General features: G+C 44.7%; 1 protein-coding gene across 9 annotated transcripts in view; it reads right to left on the bottom strand.

Annotated features, from left to right (window-relative positions):
* Positions 1–13,911, bottom strand: part of SMS (spermine synthase) — a 66,863-nt gene that overhangs the window by 31,017 nt on the left and 21,935 nt on the right. For 7 of the 9 annotated variants that reach the window (XM_055106235.2, XM_055106236.2, XM_034949382.2 and 4 more), the window contains 3 exons: positions 9,066–9,186; positions 4,386–4,479; positions 3,804–3,868 (listed from right to left, as the gene is read on the bottom strand). In XM_055106235.2, coding sequence (XP_054962210.1) covers positions 3,804–3,868; positions 4,386–4,479; positions 9,066–9,186 — 280 coding nt within the window. The remainder of the gene's footprint in view (positions 1–3,803; positions 3,869–4,385; positions 4,480–9,065; positions 9,187–13,911) is intronic. The other 2 variants (XM_055106239.2, XM_055106240.2) reach the window with 1 other exon arrangement.

The raw sequence follows: 13,911 nt of genomic DNA, 5'->3' as shown, positions 1-13,911 counted from the left end.
TGGTGATGCTAAGTCTGTGATCACTTGGTTAAAGTGGTATTCATGGGCTCTCTCCATTTGCAAAGGTACCTTTTCACCCTCTGAAATTACTAAGCAGGCTGTGGGGTGGTCCTCTGAAACTAGGTAAAAGTCCTCACCCCCCAACAAACCTTTACCAGTGGTTTTAGCATGCAGAAGATTCTGGCCTGAACCAGTTACTACTACAGAGGCTGCAAAATGATGATTTTTTCATTCATTCTTTTGTAAATACCCGGTATTTTTCACAGGATGAATGTACTAGAAGGTACCAGCAGAGGACACTAAATGACAGGAAAAAAAAGACCTGGAAAAGGGGCTTGGCAAGTCTAACCCAAACACAAAGAAAAGGAGAGCTCACTGCATACATAACACAACTGCGTGAGTCATGTGTTCTCAAACACAGTAGTGTTCAACATTAAAACGCCATGATGTACAGCTGTAGACATGTAAAATGCTGGGATATGCGGCCTGACATACTCTTATGAGTCTCTTTCCCTTCCCTGCTCACCAGCTTCCAAGAGTACAGTCTAAACCTGTTACAAGTTAACAAGGCTTTCTATGAGGGAATACTAACATCTATAAAGAACACCGAGATTGAAAAGGCAAACTCCCATAAATTCATGTCATCCTGACAACTCTTCATTTAACCACTTCTTCACCTTCCATGTGAACAAATTCAGCTTTCAGAATGTGAGGCATTCTAGAGGGTTTTTCTTGTAAATTGTAAAATGTGAAGCACCAATCAGGACAACTGCTAGAGAGCAGGCGAACAGGACTTGGAGGAAGCCTCTTCCACCCCTGGCTGATGGTGGGGAGTGAGGTGAGAGTGAGCCACCCATGGCACTGGATGAACGACAAAGTCACTCACTTCCAGGGGAGGAAGACTACCCTCTCCTTGACAGCCAGCCACCTATCGGCAATTACTGCACTACAGACAAACCCACTGAAAATAAACAGTGCCTGTTCTCAATTGTGTCAATAGTGCCTTGACTAAGGTGAAGAGCTCTTTCCTACATTGTAACTCTATGGTTTTTTTAAAGACTAGCAAAGAAAGAAGGATCTTAACAGGATGTAAATGCCATTACCCTGATGAAGTGCTCAACCTAGCATTAAAGGGCATCTCGCTGGTAGCCCTATAACGGGCTACCAGGAGGTACTATAGAGCACCCTACCAAACTCGTTTCAACCTTCACTGCTGAAAAATGAAACTGGACTACACCAATTCAGGTAGATTATAGCCCAGGCCTTAGGTATACTGTGTAAATTGCAAGAACCTTTTAAAATCAAAGTTAATTTATGTGACCTTGTTTTCTTGTTTTTTCACTTGAAAGTAGAAAACAAAAATAAATTCAAGTACATCCCCATAGCTTCTTAGTCGAAAATTCAGACTTATCAAAGGGGAATAATTTCAGATAATGTTACTGGGTTATTTGTTAATGATTTAATCTCTAACATTTAACCTCTGATCTTTATTCTCCAGATTTAAAAAAAAAAAAAAAAAAAAAGGATAGCAATCCTTGTCCTTTTGAGGCCAGTAACAAAGGGTTTACAACAAGGTATACCCAATTTCTAGCTGTCGTCAACCTTATTTCATGAAAAGATAATAAAAACTGTGACAAGCATAAGCAAGGTATTTTGAAGATCTAAAGCTTAACTCCACTCTTAGAAAACTCCTATACCAAAAAAGGAAAAGAACCAGACTTCTCATGAATGCTGAAGCCCATAAATGTATTCTGTTTACTCACTCCTAGAGGCAACTGATAAAAATCAGACCACATTTTGATGTGGACCAATTCATTATCATAAAGTTAAGACCCTTTCTGACAGTGGGGAACCTGTTCATTCCAAATGGGTGCAGATAAGGAAAACCCTGCCAACAGGAAAAGATGAAATGTCCAAAAAGTGGTATGGGTATATGGGTGTGGATGTGTTTTTAAAGGAAGGTGAAGGGTGAGAGACATGGCTGGGGACCCTAAACTGAGCTTGGGTGCTCCAAAAGAGCCTGAGTGCTCTAACAGATCTCAAAAAAATAGTTCTATACTGTGGCGTCTTCTTTTCACTTTCAGTTTCCTGCTTTCCTCTTTAACTACAGGAGGTTAAACAATTACCTAGTTATCTTACATCTGCTCTGGAGCTTTCTTGTGGGCTGATCAAACTTAGCATGCTGAGTAATTAAGTACTTAAACATCCTAACACTTGCCAATAAGGATTCCATCTTCTGGAAAGTGCCATGAACTGGAGAAACCTGTATTTCCGTTGCTCAGCAATGAGGAAGTCCCTCTGTGTTGGTCTCTGCAACTGAGGTTAATTTTATGAGCAAGGGACAGGCCTTCTATGCCTTAAGGCCTGATGAGGATCCACCAAGGCAGGGCAAGAGTAAATTGTCCTGCATTTGCATGCTGTGTATCCAAAGCACTTCTTAATTCCCATGATGTACCAGACACTAGTTCCTTCCCACAATGTCCGAATTGCATTCTTTTAAAATCTGACACCACTGGCAAACACTTCGGCAGTGTCCGACAGAAATTTGGATGATGAAAATGTTCCGTAGTTGTACTGTCCCACATGGCAGACACTAACCACTAGCTATTGTGACTAAGGAACTGAATTGTGTATTTTAATTAACTTTAAATAGCCATGTGGGGCTAGTGCCCATCCCACTGGAAAGGGAGAGCTTCATTTTCCTCATGATCACTTGAAAATAACCTGCCTATGGCAGCTTAAAGTTGGTGGCCTATCAATTCTTAGTATCTTGGAAAGTTTTCTTCTTTGAAAGCCTTGAGGCAAATTTTCTTATCACCCCACCCTGTCGGAAGTCTCTTAAAATTGCTTAACTTCACTCTGGGGCCTAGAGCCTGAAGGAGAAAAAGTGACCTTTTCTCTTTCCTGGAAAGGTTGAAGTCAGGTATTTGTTTTGTTTTGTTTTGAGGCGAGTTTCACTCTGTTGCCCAGGATGGAGTGCAGTGGTGCGATCTCAGCTCACTGCAACCTCCGCTTCCCGGGTTCAAGCGATTCTCCTGCCTCAGCCTCCTGAGAAGCTGGGATTACAAGCACGTACCACCACGCCTGGCTACTTTTTCTATTTTTAGTAGAGACGGGGTTTCACCCATGTTGGTCAGGCTGGTCTCGAACTGAAGTCAGGAGTTTTCTAGCTCCCTTTGATGAGGTGGCAGCTCTACCTGGGTCTCCACTTTAGGCAGTTCCAACTCCTTGGAGTTGGTCCATATCCCCTTTCTGCCTTAGTTTCATTTTACCTAGCATTTGTGTGTGTGCATCCATGCACATGAATGTTCATACACTGTCTTGTTTTGGTGTGAGGGGCCCAGTAGTTCAGTTCACCATGTTGCCAGAAGGAGGTGCTGAGTTTGATCTTTTCCACATCTTAAGCAGACACTACTGGGGACCACACCGCCATTCTGACTTGTTTTTTTTTTTTTTTCCTTGAGACAGTCTCATTGTGTCACCCAGGCAGGAGTGCAGCGGTGCGATCTCGGCTCACTGCAACCTCTGCTTCCTGCCTCCTCGGTTCAGGCCATTCGCATGTGTCAGCCTTTCAAGTAGCTGGAATTACAGGCATGCACTACCACACCCAGCTAATTTTTGTATTTTTAGTAGAGACGGTGTTTTGCCACGTTGGCCAGGCTGGTCTCAAACTCCTGACTTCAAGTGATCCGCCTGCCTCGGCCTCCTAAATTGCTGGGATTACAGGTGTGAGCTACCGCGCCCAGCCAACTATGATTGTTTCAATCGATTAAATATAAAAGGACATTCAAGAGTGGACTTACCGTTTCACCCGCCCAGTACTGTCCTGACTCAATTCTTTCATTCTTTCCTCTACTTTGTTCAAAATCTACAATTAAAAGAAAAATCAATGGGCTTGTAGAATAAGCTGCATGGAAGAACTAAATTACAGACCCAACGACTGAGGCCATGTTGACAGAGCTGTGCAAGATTGACCTGCCCCTCCTCCTACCCTCTAGCAGCCTGTAGACGCCTGGCCCAATTCCACTCTCCCATACCAACTATCCCTTCATGTTGCTGACCTAATCTTAGCGTAAGTTAGCAACAAAGTAACATGGAAGAGGAAGGCTAAAGGGTACTGCAGCTATAAAAATCCTGGTTAAAGGTTTTCTATTCCCTCCAGTGGAAAATAAGATTACTCATACTAAGGCAGTTAAAAGGGAACGCTGACACCCAGGTTCCTAAAAACAACTAAACAACTACTTCTATTCTAAAATCACTTATGTGGAGGGAGGAAAGTTTAAAATTAACTGGAAAGTAAGCAATGAAGAGAACATTATTTTAACACTAAGCCAAGCAGATACTATGATCCTTAAACACTGAGTAAATGAAAGTGAAAAACCGACACTGTCGATCTCTTCTTTGCCTTGCGCATCACCATCATAACTCTGAAGGTCCAGCAACACCAATCCATGTGGGTAAATTCTCAAATTGGCAAAGCTACAAAGGAAAATATAATTTTAAGCTTAAGAATTGTATCGGGGCATTAAAAAAAAAAGAGAGAGAGAGAGAGATGTCACCCAATTAAAAGACCACTGCTCTTTATTTCCCTAAAAGTATACAGTTAAGCTTTTTGCTTTCTTCCTAGGGCTGCGTCTTGCGGGGAGAAACTACCAATCATTTGTGGAAGGTTTAGAGGGCATTACCAAATATTAAGGTTTTCAAAACTGGTTCTTGGGCCCAGAAAGTGATTCAGTAGCAGTTCTGTGAATCTGGTTTTTAAAAAGGTTCTCTAGGTAATTTTGCCAGGTTTAGTAACTACTGCCTTAAGAGGAAGGGAGTGTGGAGAAGGGTAAACTGGTTTTTCTCAGTTAACATTCAGAGTTCAAACCAGAGCCATTTTTTCCTAACTGCAGGCTGGTGGTAGGTAAATTAATTTAGTAGGCACTCTGGAAAATCCAGGCCAACTGCCTGCAAACCTAATCCATCCCACAGTATGTTTTTGTAAAGCCTGCAAGCTAAGTAAGAATGGTTTACATTTTTAAAGATTTTTAAAAATGTGACAGCAACCTTTACACAGAATTTTCTGACCAGCCCTTTTTCTTTTTTAATGAAATAAACATATTTGAGGGTATCACATGCACCAAGATGTATTTGATGAAACTTTTGTTTTAGTTATATGCATGGTTTTTTTTTTTTTTTTTTTCTGAGATGGAGTCGCGCTGTGTCTTGCCCAGGCTGGAGTGCAGTGACATGATCTCGGCTCACTGCAGCCTCCACCTCCTGGGTTCAAGCGATTCTCCTGTCTCAGCCTCCCGAGTAGCTGGGACCACAGGCGTGTCCCACCACACCTGGCTAATTTTGTATTTTTAGTAGAGACGGGGTTTCACCATGTTGGCCAGGTGGGTCTTGAACTCCTGACCTCAGGTGATCCACCTGCCTCGGCCTCCCAAAGTGTTGAGACTACAGGCGTGAGCCACCATGCCCGGCCTATGCATGTATTTGTTTTGCATTTACACAGATGTGTTATTTCCAGGGTTATGATTACCTCCTACTATAAATTATAGGTAAAGAAATGTTTGAAAAATACTAAATTAGAAGATCAATTCTGTTCAGAGAATACAGACAGTGTGCTTGGATAAAAAAAAAAAAAAAAAAAAAACTAAAAATAAGCTAAGCATGGTGGCACACGCCTGTAGTCCCAGCTACTTGGGAGGATGAGGCAGGAGGATTCCTTAAGCCCGGGAGGTCAAGGCCAAAGTGAGCCATGATCGCACCACTGCACTCCAGCCTGGGCGACAGAGTGAGACCCTGTCTCTATAAAAAATTTAAAATAAAACAAAACTAGTTAATTTTTCACCTTCAGCCCTTAAGTGACCTCAGAAATCAAGTTCTTCCCCAGAGTCCACAAACTCTTCTACACCAGAATGAGAGGATCATCTTTCCTTTCCCTCCTTCACCAGCAGCAGAGGAGAGGGGGAAGGAACAATAGAGAAGTAAGGTCCCCTTTATCCACTTGGGTGGTTCTAGCATGAACACAGAGAATGCTAGAAGGCAGTGTCAAGGATTAAGGTGCTAGTAGGGATAAAACCAGAAACAGAGGGGGGAAAGTGTGCCTGGGCTCGGGCGGCAGGGAATAGAGAACCTGAATAAAGGTGGCTCAGGTCCTTTCCCCAAGCCCATGCATGGGTAGGAGAGGTGAGGTTTCAGGACAGGCACCTCAGGGTGGGTACCAGTTGACCAAGTGAGAGAGGAAGGAGACCAAGTAGAAAACTCTTAAAAACTAAGCTGGCCAGGCGCGGTGGCTCATGCTTGTAATCCCAACACTTTGGGAGGCCGAGGCAGGTGGATGGCTTGAGCCAGGAGTTCGAGACCAGCCTGGGCAACGTGGTGAAACCCCGTCTCTATTAAAAACACAAAATTATCTGGATGTGGTGGTGAGTGCCTGTAATTCCAGTCACTTGGAAGGCTGAGGTGGGAGAACTGTTTGAACCCGGGACGCAGAGGTTGCAGTAAGCCAAGATTGTGCCACTGCACTCCAGCCTGGGCAACAGAGCAAGATTCGGTCTCAAAAACAACAACAACAACAAAAACCCTAAGCAGTTCATTTGGGGTTTTTGTTTATTGCTTTTCGAAGCAGTTTCCAAACAGCTCTTGTCACTCAAAAACCCCTTCTGGGAAGAATTCTAAGTCTCCTGTACAACTGGAATTGGTGCCTATGGTAGAAACTTCAATAACTGTCATACAGAGGTAGGCAGGGCCCAGCTGCAAAGGCCTTTAGGAGATAAGAAGTGCAACTTTTCACCTGGTGCTGGCTGAGGAGCCTGCCACCGGAGGCGGTGGATGATGAGTTCCAATTTGCTGTAGTCCCCAAAAGATGGACCACAGTAAAAACAGTGAGAGGCGGCAGGTACAGGGAGGGGCTCAGTGTAATCCTGCAGGAGCCAGAGGGCTCTAGGACAGCTACAGCCTCTGCTTCCAAGAGACCATCCATCAACTGGGTCACAGCAAGGAAGAAAAGGACACAGGGGAGAGGAGGGTTTGGTGGTGGTGTTCATATGAGGAAGAAATCATCATCTTAGATACATTTGAGGTATCTACTAAACACACAGGGAGGTTTGCTACACAGTTAGAAATACAAGCCTGGGCTTGGGGAAGAAGGGGTTAGGATGTCTTTGAGAGGTATCAGGATAGAGAACACCAATTAATGCCACAGGGGTGGGCCATGGAGACTTATAGAGAGAATAGTGGAAGGGGCAGTGAGCTCAAAAAGTACAGGTTTCCCTCATCTCTAGGTCTCTGGAATATCATGGAGGTGGCTACTTTTTCCTTTAATACAGAAACAAAGAGAGAAAAAGTGGGACATTAAGGAAGCCACGTGGAATTCCATTACTGGGTACCCACTGAGGTAACAGAATAAAAGCCATCGAAAATACCCCATCCTGGAGTTCACATTTTTATTTATTTTAATGTTTATTTCCATAGGTTATTGGGGAACGGGTGGTGTTTGGTTACATGAGTAAATTCTTTAGTGCTGATTCGTGAGATTTTGGTGCACTCATCACCTGAGCAGTATATACTGTACCCTATTACATTTCTAAATTAATAGTGCAAATTACTAAGAATCTTAATTAGTAGTTTTACATACTAAGCCAGTCCAGATATAATACAAACCAAGATTTAAGGAAATACCAAGAGCTCAACGCACTGGTTTCTTGTTATCACTCATTTCTTAGTTTAGGTTTTCTTCTGCATTTTACCATGGTCTGCAGTAGCTGATAATCAGTCATAACAGTGCTACTCCAAGTGTGGTCAGCTGTCCAGCAGCATCAGCATCCCCCGGGAGCTTCCTGGAAATGGAATCTGGGCCCTGCCGCAGATCCACTTATTGCTTCAAGAACTCTTACGGTAGGGGCCCAGGGGATCATTGCCTGCCTTTTAAAACTGCTTATGCCACCAGGGGTTCTTGGTCCTGGCCACATAGAACCACTGGGGCTTTGGAGAAATCCAGATGTCTAGGCCCTGTGACCTCAATTTCTGGGGGAAATGCCCAGGCACGAGTGTTTCGTGAAAGCTCTCCAGAAACAGAGTAGAGAAGGGACCTGGGCTCCCCCCAACCGTAATAACACACTTACTTACAGAAATACCAGGCTCTAGGAGCCAGGAAGATGGCAAAGCGCTGCTTGAGGCTCTGTGCGGGCTGCCCCTGGGGCCCTGCAGCACTGCTGCTGGCCATCCTAGAGCAGGCAACCTCAGCCTGCACCCACCCTACTTCGAGCTGAGCAAGGGCATCTGCAGCTCAGCATCCTGCAGCGAGAAGGCCTCGGCATGCCCCCTACGGGCCTCTGCTGCAAACTAGTGGGTCCCCACAGGTGGTGGGCACCCCAACCAACCCATCCATCTGGACCCCAGCCCCTCCGATATCATCTCTGCTGACCAGAGACCTGGAAAACACTAAGATAAGCAGCTTCCTATGGTAAATCTTACTCCAGGGACTTAAGAGGCTGAGTTCTACCATAAACTTTTTACTCCAGGGAGTTGACCTACCGCTTGCATGAGCCCAGTGAGCGATCCTGCCCGTCTTACTATTACGCTAAAGTCCCCGCCAAGAGCGGGGCTCACCAGCCACTTCAGAGTGTATACATTAGCAGGAGGCCTCACTGAGTCTGCACACCACTCCCTGGGTGCGTACCTGCAATGACACTCATCTACCTCATGAACTATTCACGTCACTCCCTTCAAAACATCACCTGCAGCTGCCCTTGGGGGAGTAAGCCACAAAACTTTTCCTGGGCTGCCTCCCTTATGCCCACTCTGGGCATCAGTCTTCACAAAAAACTTGTCTGGGAAACATGTTTGGCCTCCTGTCAATCTCTATATACATGAGAGCTTAAGAACCTGTGGTCGGTAACGCTACCAGGAGATTCTGATGTGCAGCTACGGTTGAGAAGCACCAAGTTCCATTCCCATCCTAAAAGATGTCAAAGGAGAAAAAAAAATGCCGGATGCCACCCCCATCCTCCACTCTGTCACCCTCTCTGCTCATAAGTGACCAGATATGAAGAACAGCACTGGACACTGCTCACCTGCCGTTCTTGTTTGTGTAGGTTGCTAAATAGCCATGGTCCTGCCAGGTGTGCACCGACTCCGCCATCCCCTGCTCCTGGAAAATGGACTGGAGGCCTTTTAGAATGGTCTCACCATCAGCTGGAGAACAAGGGGAAGAAGGCAAGATGGTCAGAAAGAAACGTTCAGAAGGAAGGCCAATGAGGCACAGTTTGAGGACTGAGCTTAAAAATAAATAAATAAATAAATAAATAAAAATTAAAAAACCTGAACAAAGTTGTCAGTGTCACTTATCCCTTGTCATGACATGAGCGATAAACATTCTCCACCCTGCAAGCAAAGGCAACGCAGACCACCAGATTACACGATGGTAAGAACAAAAAAGCCGACCACAAATAGCTGCGCCAAGGATGTAGACATATTCAGCCTAGAGACAGCATAACAAAATATTCACCCTAAGCAGAAATTAAAGAAATGCAAATAAATTCAAGTACAACAAATGAGATTCCACTTCAGGTTAAATAAATTAATGAGGACACATGGTACTAGAAAGGGGATACCTGTCCACTGCTGATGAGTAATATAAATGACAAGCTTTTTTTCCCCCATGTTTTACAAAAAGGATGTGCTGCTTTTATAACTGGAAAAAAATATCCAACAGTAATCCTCAGTAACATAGCTCTAAATGGTAGAAACTGGACAACGATTCCATATGGGACAACCTGCTGGCTTGTCGGTCTCCCCACCCCACCCCCATGGTCGCAGAAGCCAATCCTCCTGTCTCCCATCCTGCCCAGTGTCCTACTCCCAAAAGTGCAATCAGTGTTCCCAGGTAAAGTACATTAACCTCCGCAGGTTCACTTGAAGCCAGGATCTTCAAGAACATCCAACATTACAATACTTAGAATAAGGGGTAAATGCAATTTTTTCTTCTCTAGTTCTATCTACAAAGCAGGCATTCCCTAATAAATGTAAAACAAAGAACCAAGATATGACAAGAGGAATTACTCTTTACTTTCCCACCAGCCCTCTGAAGGCTGGCTCCTGTGAGGGGAAAAACAGCCTGGTAAATATCAAAATGAAACATCTCTGTGACCTGAACAGAAGTAAAAGAAAAAAACAAAGAGTCACAGCTGATTGCAGTGTGATTTGCCAAGAAAATTACATTAGAATTTCTGCCATAAACTAAGTAGTGCCGAAACTAGAACTGGGAAGTTAAGGATTTTTTCCCTGTGCATAAAGAGTCTATCTCTAGTGACTTAGAACTGTGTTCCCAAGGCCACTGAATGAAGGCTACAAACGGGAAGTTTAGAGGCCAAAGTGGACAGATATGACTTATTCTGGCCTGCACAGACTTTTTTTATTTTTTGAGACAGGATCTCCCTCTGTCGCCCAGGTTGAAGTGCATTGGCGCAATCTCGGCTCAATGCAACCTCTGCTTCCTGGGCTTAAGTGATCCTCTTGCTTCAGCCTCCCAAGTAGCTGGGACTACAGGTGCGAACCACCATGCCCAACTAATTTTTATTTATTTGTTTTTTTTTTATTATTTTATTTTATTTTATTTGAGACAGAGTCTGGCTCTGTAGCCCAGGCTGGAGTGCAGTGGTGTGATCCTGGCTCACTGCAAGCTCCGCCTTCCAGGTTCACACCATTCTCCTGCCTCAGCCTCCCGAGTAGCTAGGACTACAGGCGCCCGCCACCACGCCCGGCTTTTTTTTTTTTTTTTTTTGTATTTGTAGTAGAGACAGGGTTTCACTGTGTTAGCCAAGATGGTCTCAATCTCCTGACCTTGTGATCCGCCACGCCCAGCCCATGTCCAACTAATTTTTGTACATTTTTGGTAGCGATGGGGTTTCACCATATTGCCCAGGCTGGTCTCAAACTCCTGAGCTCAAGCAATCCACCTGCCACAGCCTCCCGAAGTGCTGGGATTACAGGCGTGGACCACCGCACCCAGTCCCTGCACAGACTTTTTAAAAGTGTAAATCAGTTGCCATTTAAAAATCAAAAGATTTCACTCTCTCCCACTGTAGTGGGTATAATGGTAGCACCAAAAACATATATCCACATCTTAATCTCCAGAACCTGGGGATGTGACTTTCTTTGGAAAATGGTCTTTGTAGATGTAATTAAGTTAAGGATCTTGAGATAAAAGCATCTGGATTATCCAGGTGCCCAGACCTTAAACCCAATGACAAGTGCCCTTATAAGAGACAGAAGAGAAGATACAGGGAGAAAAGGGGGCAGGTGACATAAGACGGAGGCAGAGATTGGAGTGATTAAGAGCAACATGCCAAGCCCAGGACAGCTAGAAGCGCACCAGAAGCTGAAGAGGCAAGGATGGATTCTCCCCTAGGGCCTTCTGGGGAAGCATGGGCCTGTCACGTTTTGATCTGGAACTTCTGGCCTCCAGAACTGTGAGAGAATACATCTCTGCCACTGTAAACTATCCAATTTGTAGTACTTTGTTACAGCAACCCTAGCAAGCTAATACACCTGCCCAAAATTCGTTTTCAACTTTAACAATAGCAAACAGAATACTAAAAGTGGCAGTGAAAACATAATTTAATATTCGGAATTGTCAAGCAGAGCAGTTGATAGCCCAGCCAAAACTCATGGACAACATGTGGAACAAAACTAGATGACAGAGTGTAACCCTAAATCCCCAAACAGGTATAGGTAGAAATAAATGGGCCACAGCCCTGAGACCCGTGGGGTATCAGCAATTGAGATAGGAAGAAGAGAAAAAGCAAAGGGACTTCAGACAGACCTAAGAACTAGAGCAACCCCTTCCAAAAGTCACCAACAGGTGTTCACCCCCAAAGAAGTGGTTTCCTCCCCCTCAGAATGCAGGGGTCTGGCTAGCCAAAGTGAGGATGCAGCTGAAACTTGCAAGGACTTGGGTAGGGCTGGATGTCAGGGTGGTCAAGCCCTACAGATGGCCAAAATGAAAGAGCCCACAAGAAAAAGTCCCACATCAGGGAGAAACTACCAGCGCAGAATCCATGTCACACTCCCACAGCAGCACAAGCATCTATAAACACCGAGCAGCGGTGGCCCAATGAATCCTTAAGCTCTCATTTGTTCCTAGCAAAACTGTGCCTTTGGGAAAGTCGTTTGGCAGAAAATAATCTAGCTTGCTTTGCTATTCTGAAATTGGTTTCAGGAAATTAAAAGCGAAGGTCTGAATTATATCCCCAGAACTGTAACATTTAAGACTGAATTCTACTTCACAAAAAAAAAAAAAAAAATCTGATTTCAAACTTGGTAAGATAAACTAACCTTGTTCAGTTTGTGTTTGTCACTGACGTGTGGTTGGCCAGCCCACTGTGGAGGTGGCTTGAGTGTACTGAGCCAGGCAGAACTTTCCCTGAATCTGAAGAGCCATTCTGAAATTAAGCAATCCCTCTTTGGCTAGAACAGATGTTTTCTGTTTTGAAAGCATATAAAACAAATCATCACTCCTGGTAAATGGCCTCAAGATGGTTCTGTTGGCACATTACAAAACAGAACCCGAACCCCCATGCTGGTGAACGAACAATCTAGACAAGGCCACCCTGCGTGTAATTGACCAGGCTGTGCAGTGAACGAGGACCCTGGCCTGGGTGGCTGAGCTGGGGTGAACCTCATCCCTTAGGCCAAGGAAAGGGGGTGTCTTTGTCTGATCTATGCAAAGGCTTTGACTGCTGGCCAAGCCCAGTGTAGTGGCCATCCCCTTTTTCTAACTGGCACAATTAACAGAAAGGCACCGTGTGGGCTACAGAAAGTCCTCCGGCCAGGTTTCAAACTGAAGGAAAAACTACACAAGAAATGCGATTTGAAGTATTACTTGTTCCCACACTATAGGCTTACCCGCCAAGTTCAGTAAAAACAGGCCAAAGCTGAATGTGTTTCTGGAAGCTCATTTACCCACAAGCCCTATTCATTTGTGCGGCCGCCTGGTCCCTGTGGGCATCTGAGTATGCTAGCCCTGCCAGGAAGGTGTCTGCAGGGCCTTATGGGGACACCACCATTTTGCCCACCATTCATCTCCCTTCATCCTCACCTTCCTCCTGATTTGGGGCCTCCCTGTCACCCAGCCCTTGGGGAAGACACTCCAGGAAGGGGAGCTAGAGCTGAAAACTCCGCAGTAGTATCTCTTTCCAAATAGGGCTTTTAAAGTGAAAACAAAGCAAAAGCATGAGGTGGCTCACTTAGTCATCTTGATCCCAGGTGCTCAATAAATGTTTGGTGGCAAATAAAAAATTATTTTATTTGGCTGAATTCATCATCCTTTATTACTGTATCTTTGCAGAGGTTCAAAAACATCTAGACCAGTGGTTTACAATCCTAGCTGTGCATTTTCATTCACCCAGGGAGGCGAGGCATGGTGTTTCACGCCTGTAATCCCAACACTTTAGGAGGTCAAGGCAGGAGGATCGCTTGAGCCCAGGAGTTCGAGACCAGCCTGGGCAACGTGGTAAAATCTGTCTCTACCAAAAATACAAAAATTAGCCGGACATAGTGGCATGCCCCTATAGTCCCAGCTACCCAGGAGGCTGAGATGGGAGGAACACCTTAGCCTGGGAGGTGAAGGCTGCAGTGACCCGTGATTGTGCCACCTCACTTCAGCCTGGGCAACAGTGAGACCCTATTTCAAAAAAATAAGTAATAATCATCACCTGAGGAGTTTTTAAAAATTCCAATGCCACACATTAGGCCAATTAAGTAGAAATGTGGGGGTGGGCCCCAGGCATGAGTATTTTCAAAAGCTCCCTGGGAAATTCCAATGTCCAGCCACAGTTGAGAACCACTAATCTAAATCACCCAACACAAAAAAAGGAAAAGAAACCCCCTACCATTTCCATACCAGTTATACTCAACTCA

Source organism: Pan paniscus, chromosome X (assembly GCF_029289425.2).
Source record: "Pan paniscus chromosome X, NHGRI_mPanPan1-v2.0_pri, whole genome shotgun sequence".
Taxonomy (NCBI): Eukaryota; Metazoa; Chordata; class Mammalia; order Primates; family Hominidae; genus Pan; species Pan paniscus.
The sequence above is the reverse complement of the archived record's forward strand: the minus strand, read 5'-3'. Positions and strand labels throughout refer to the sequence as shown.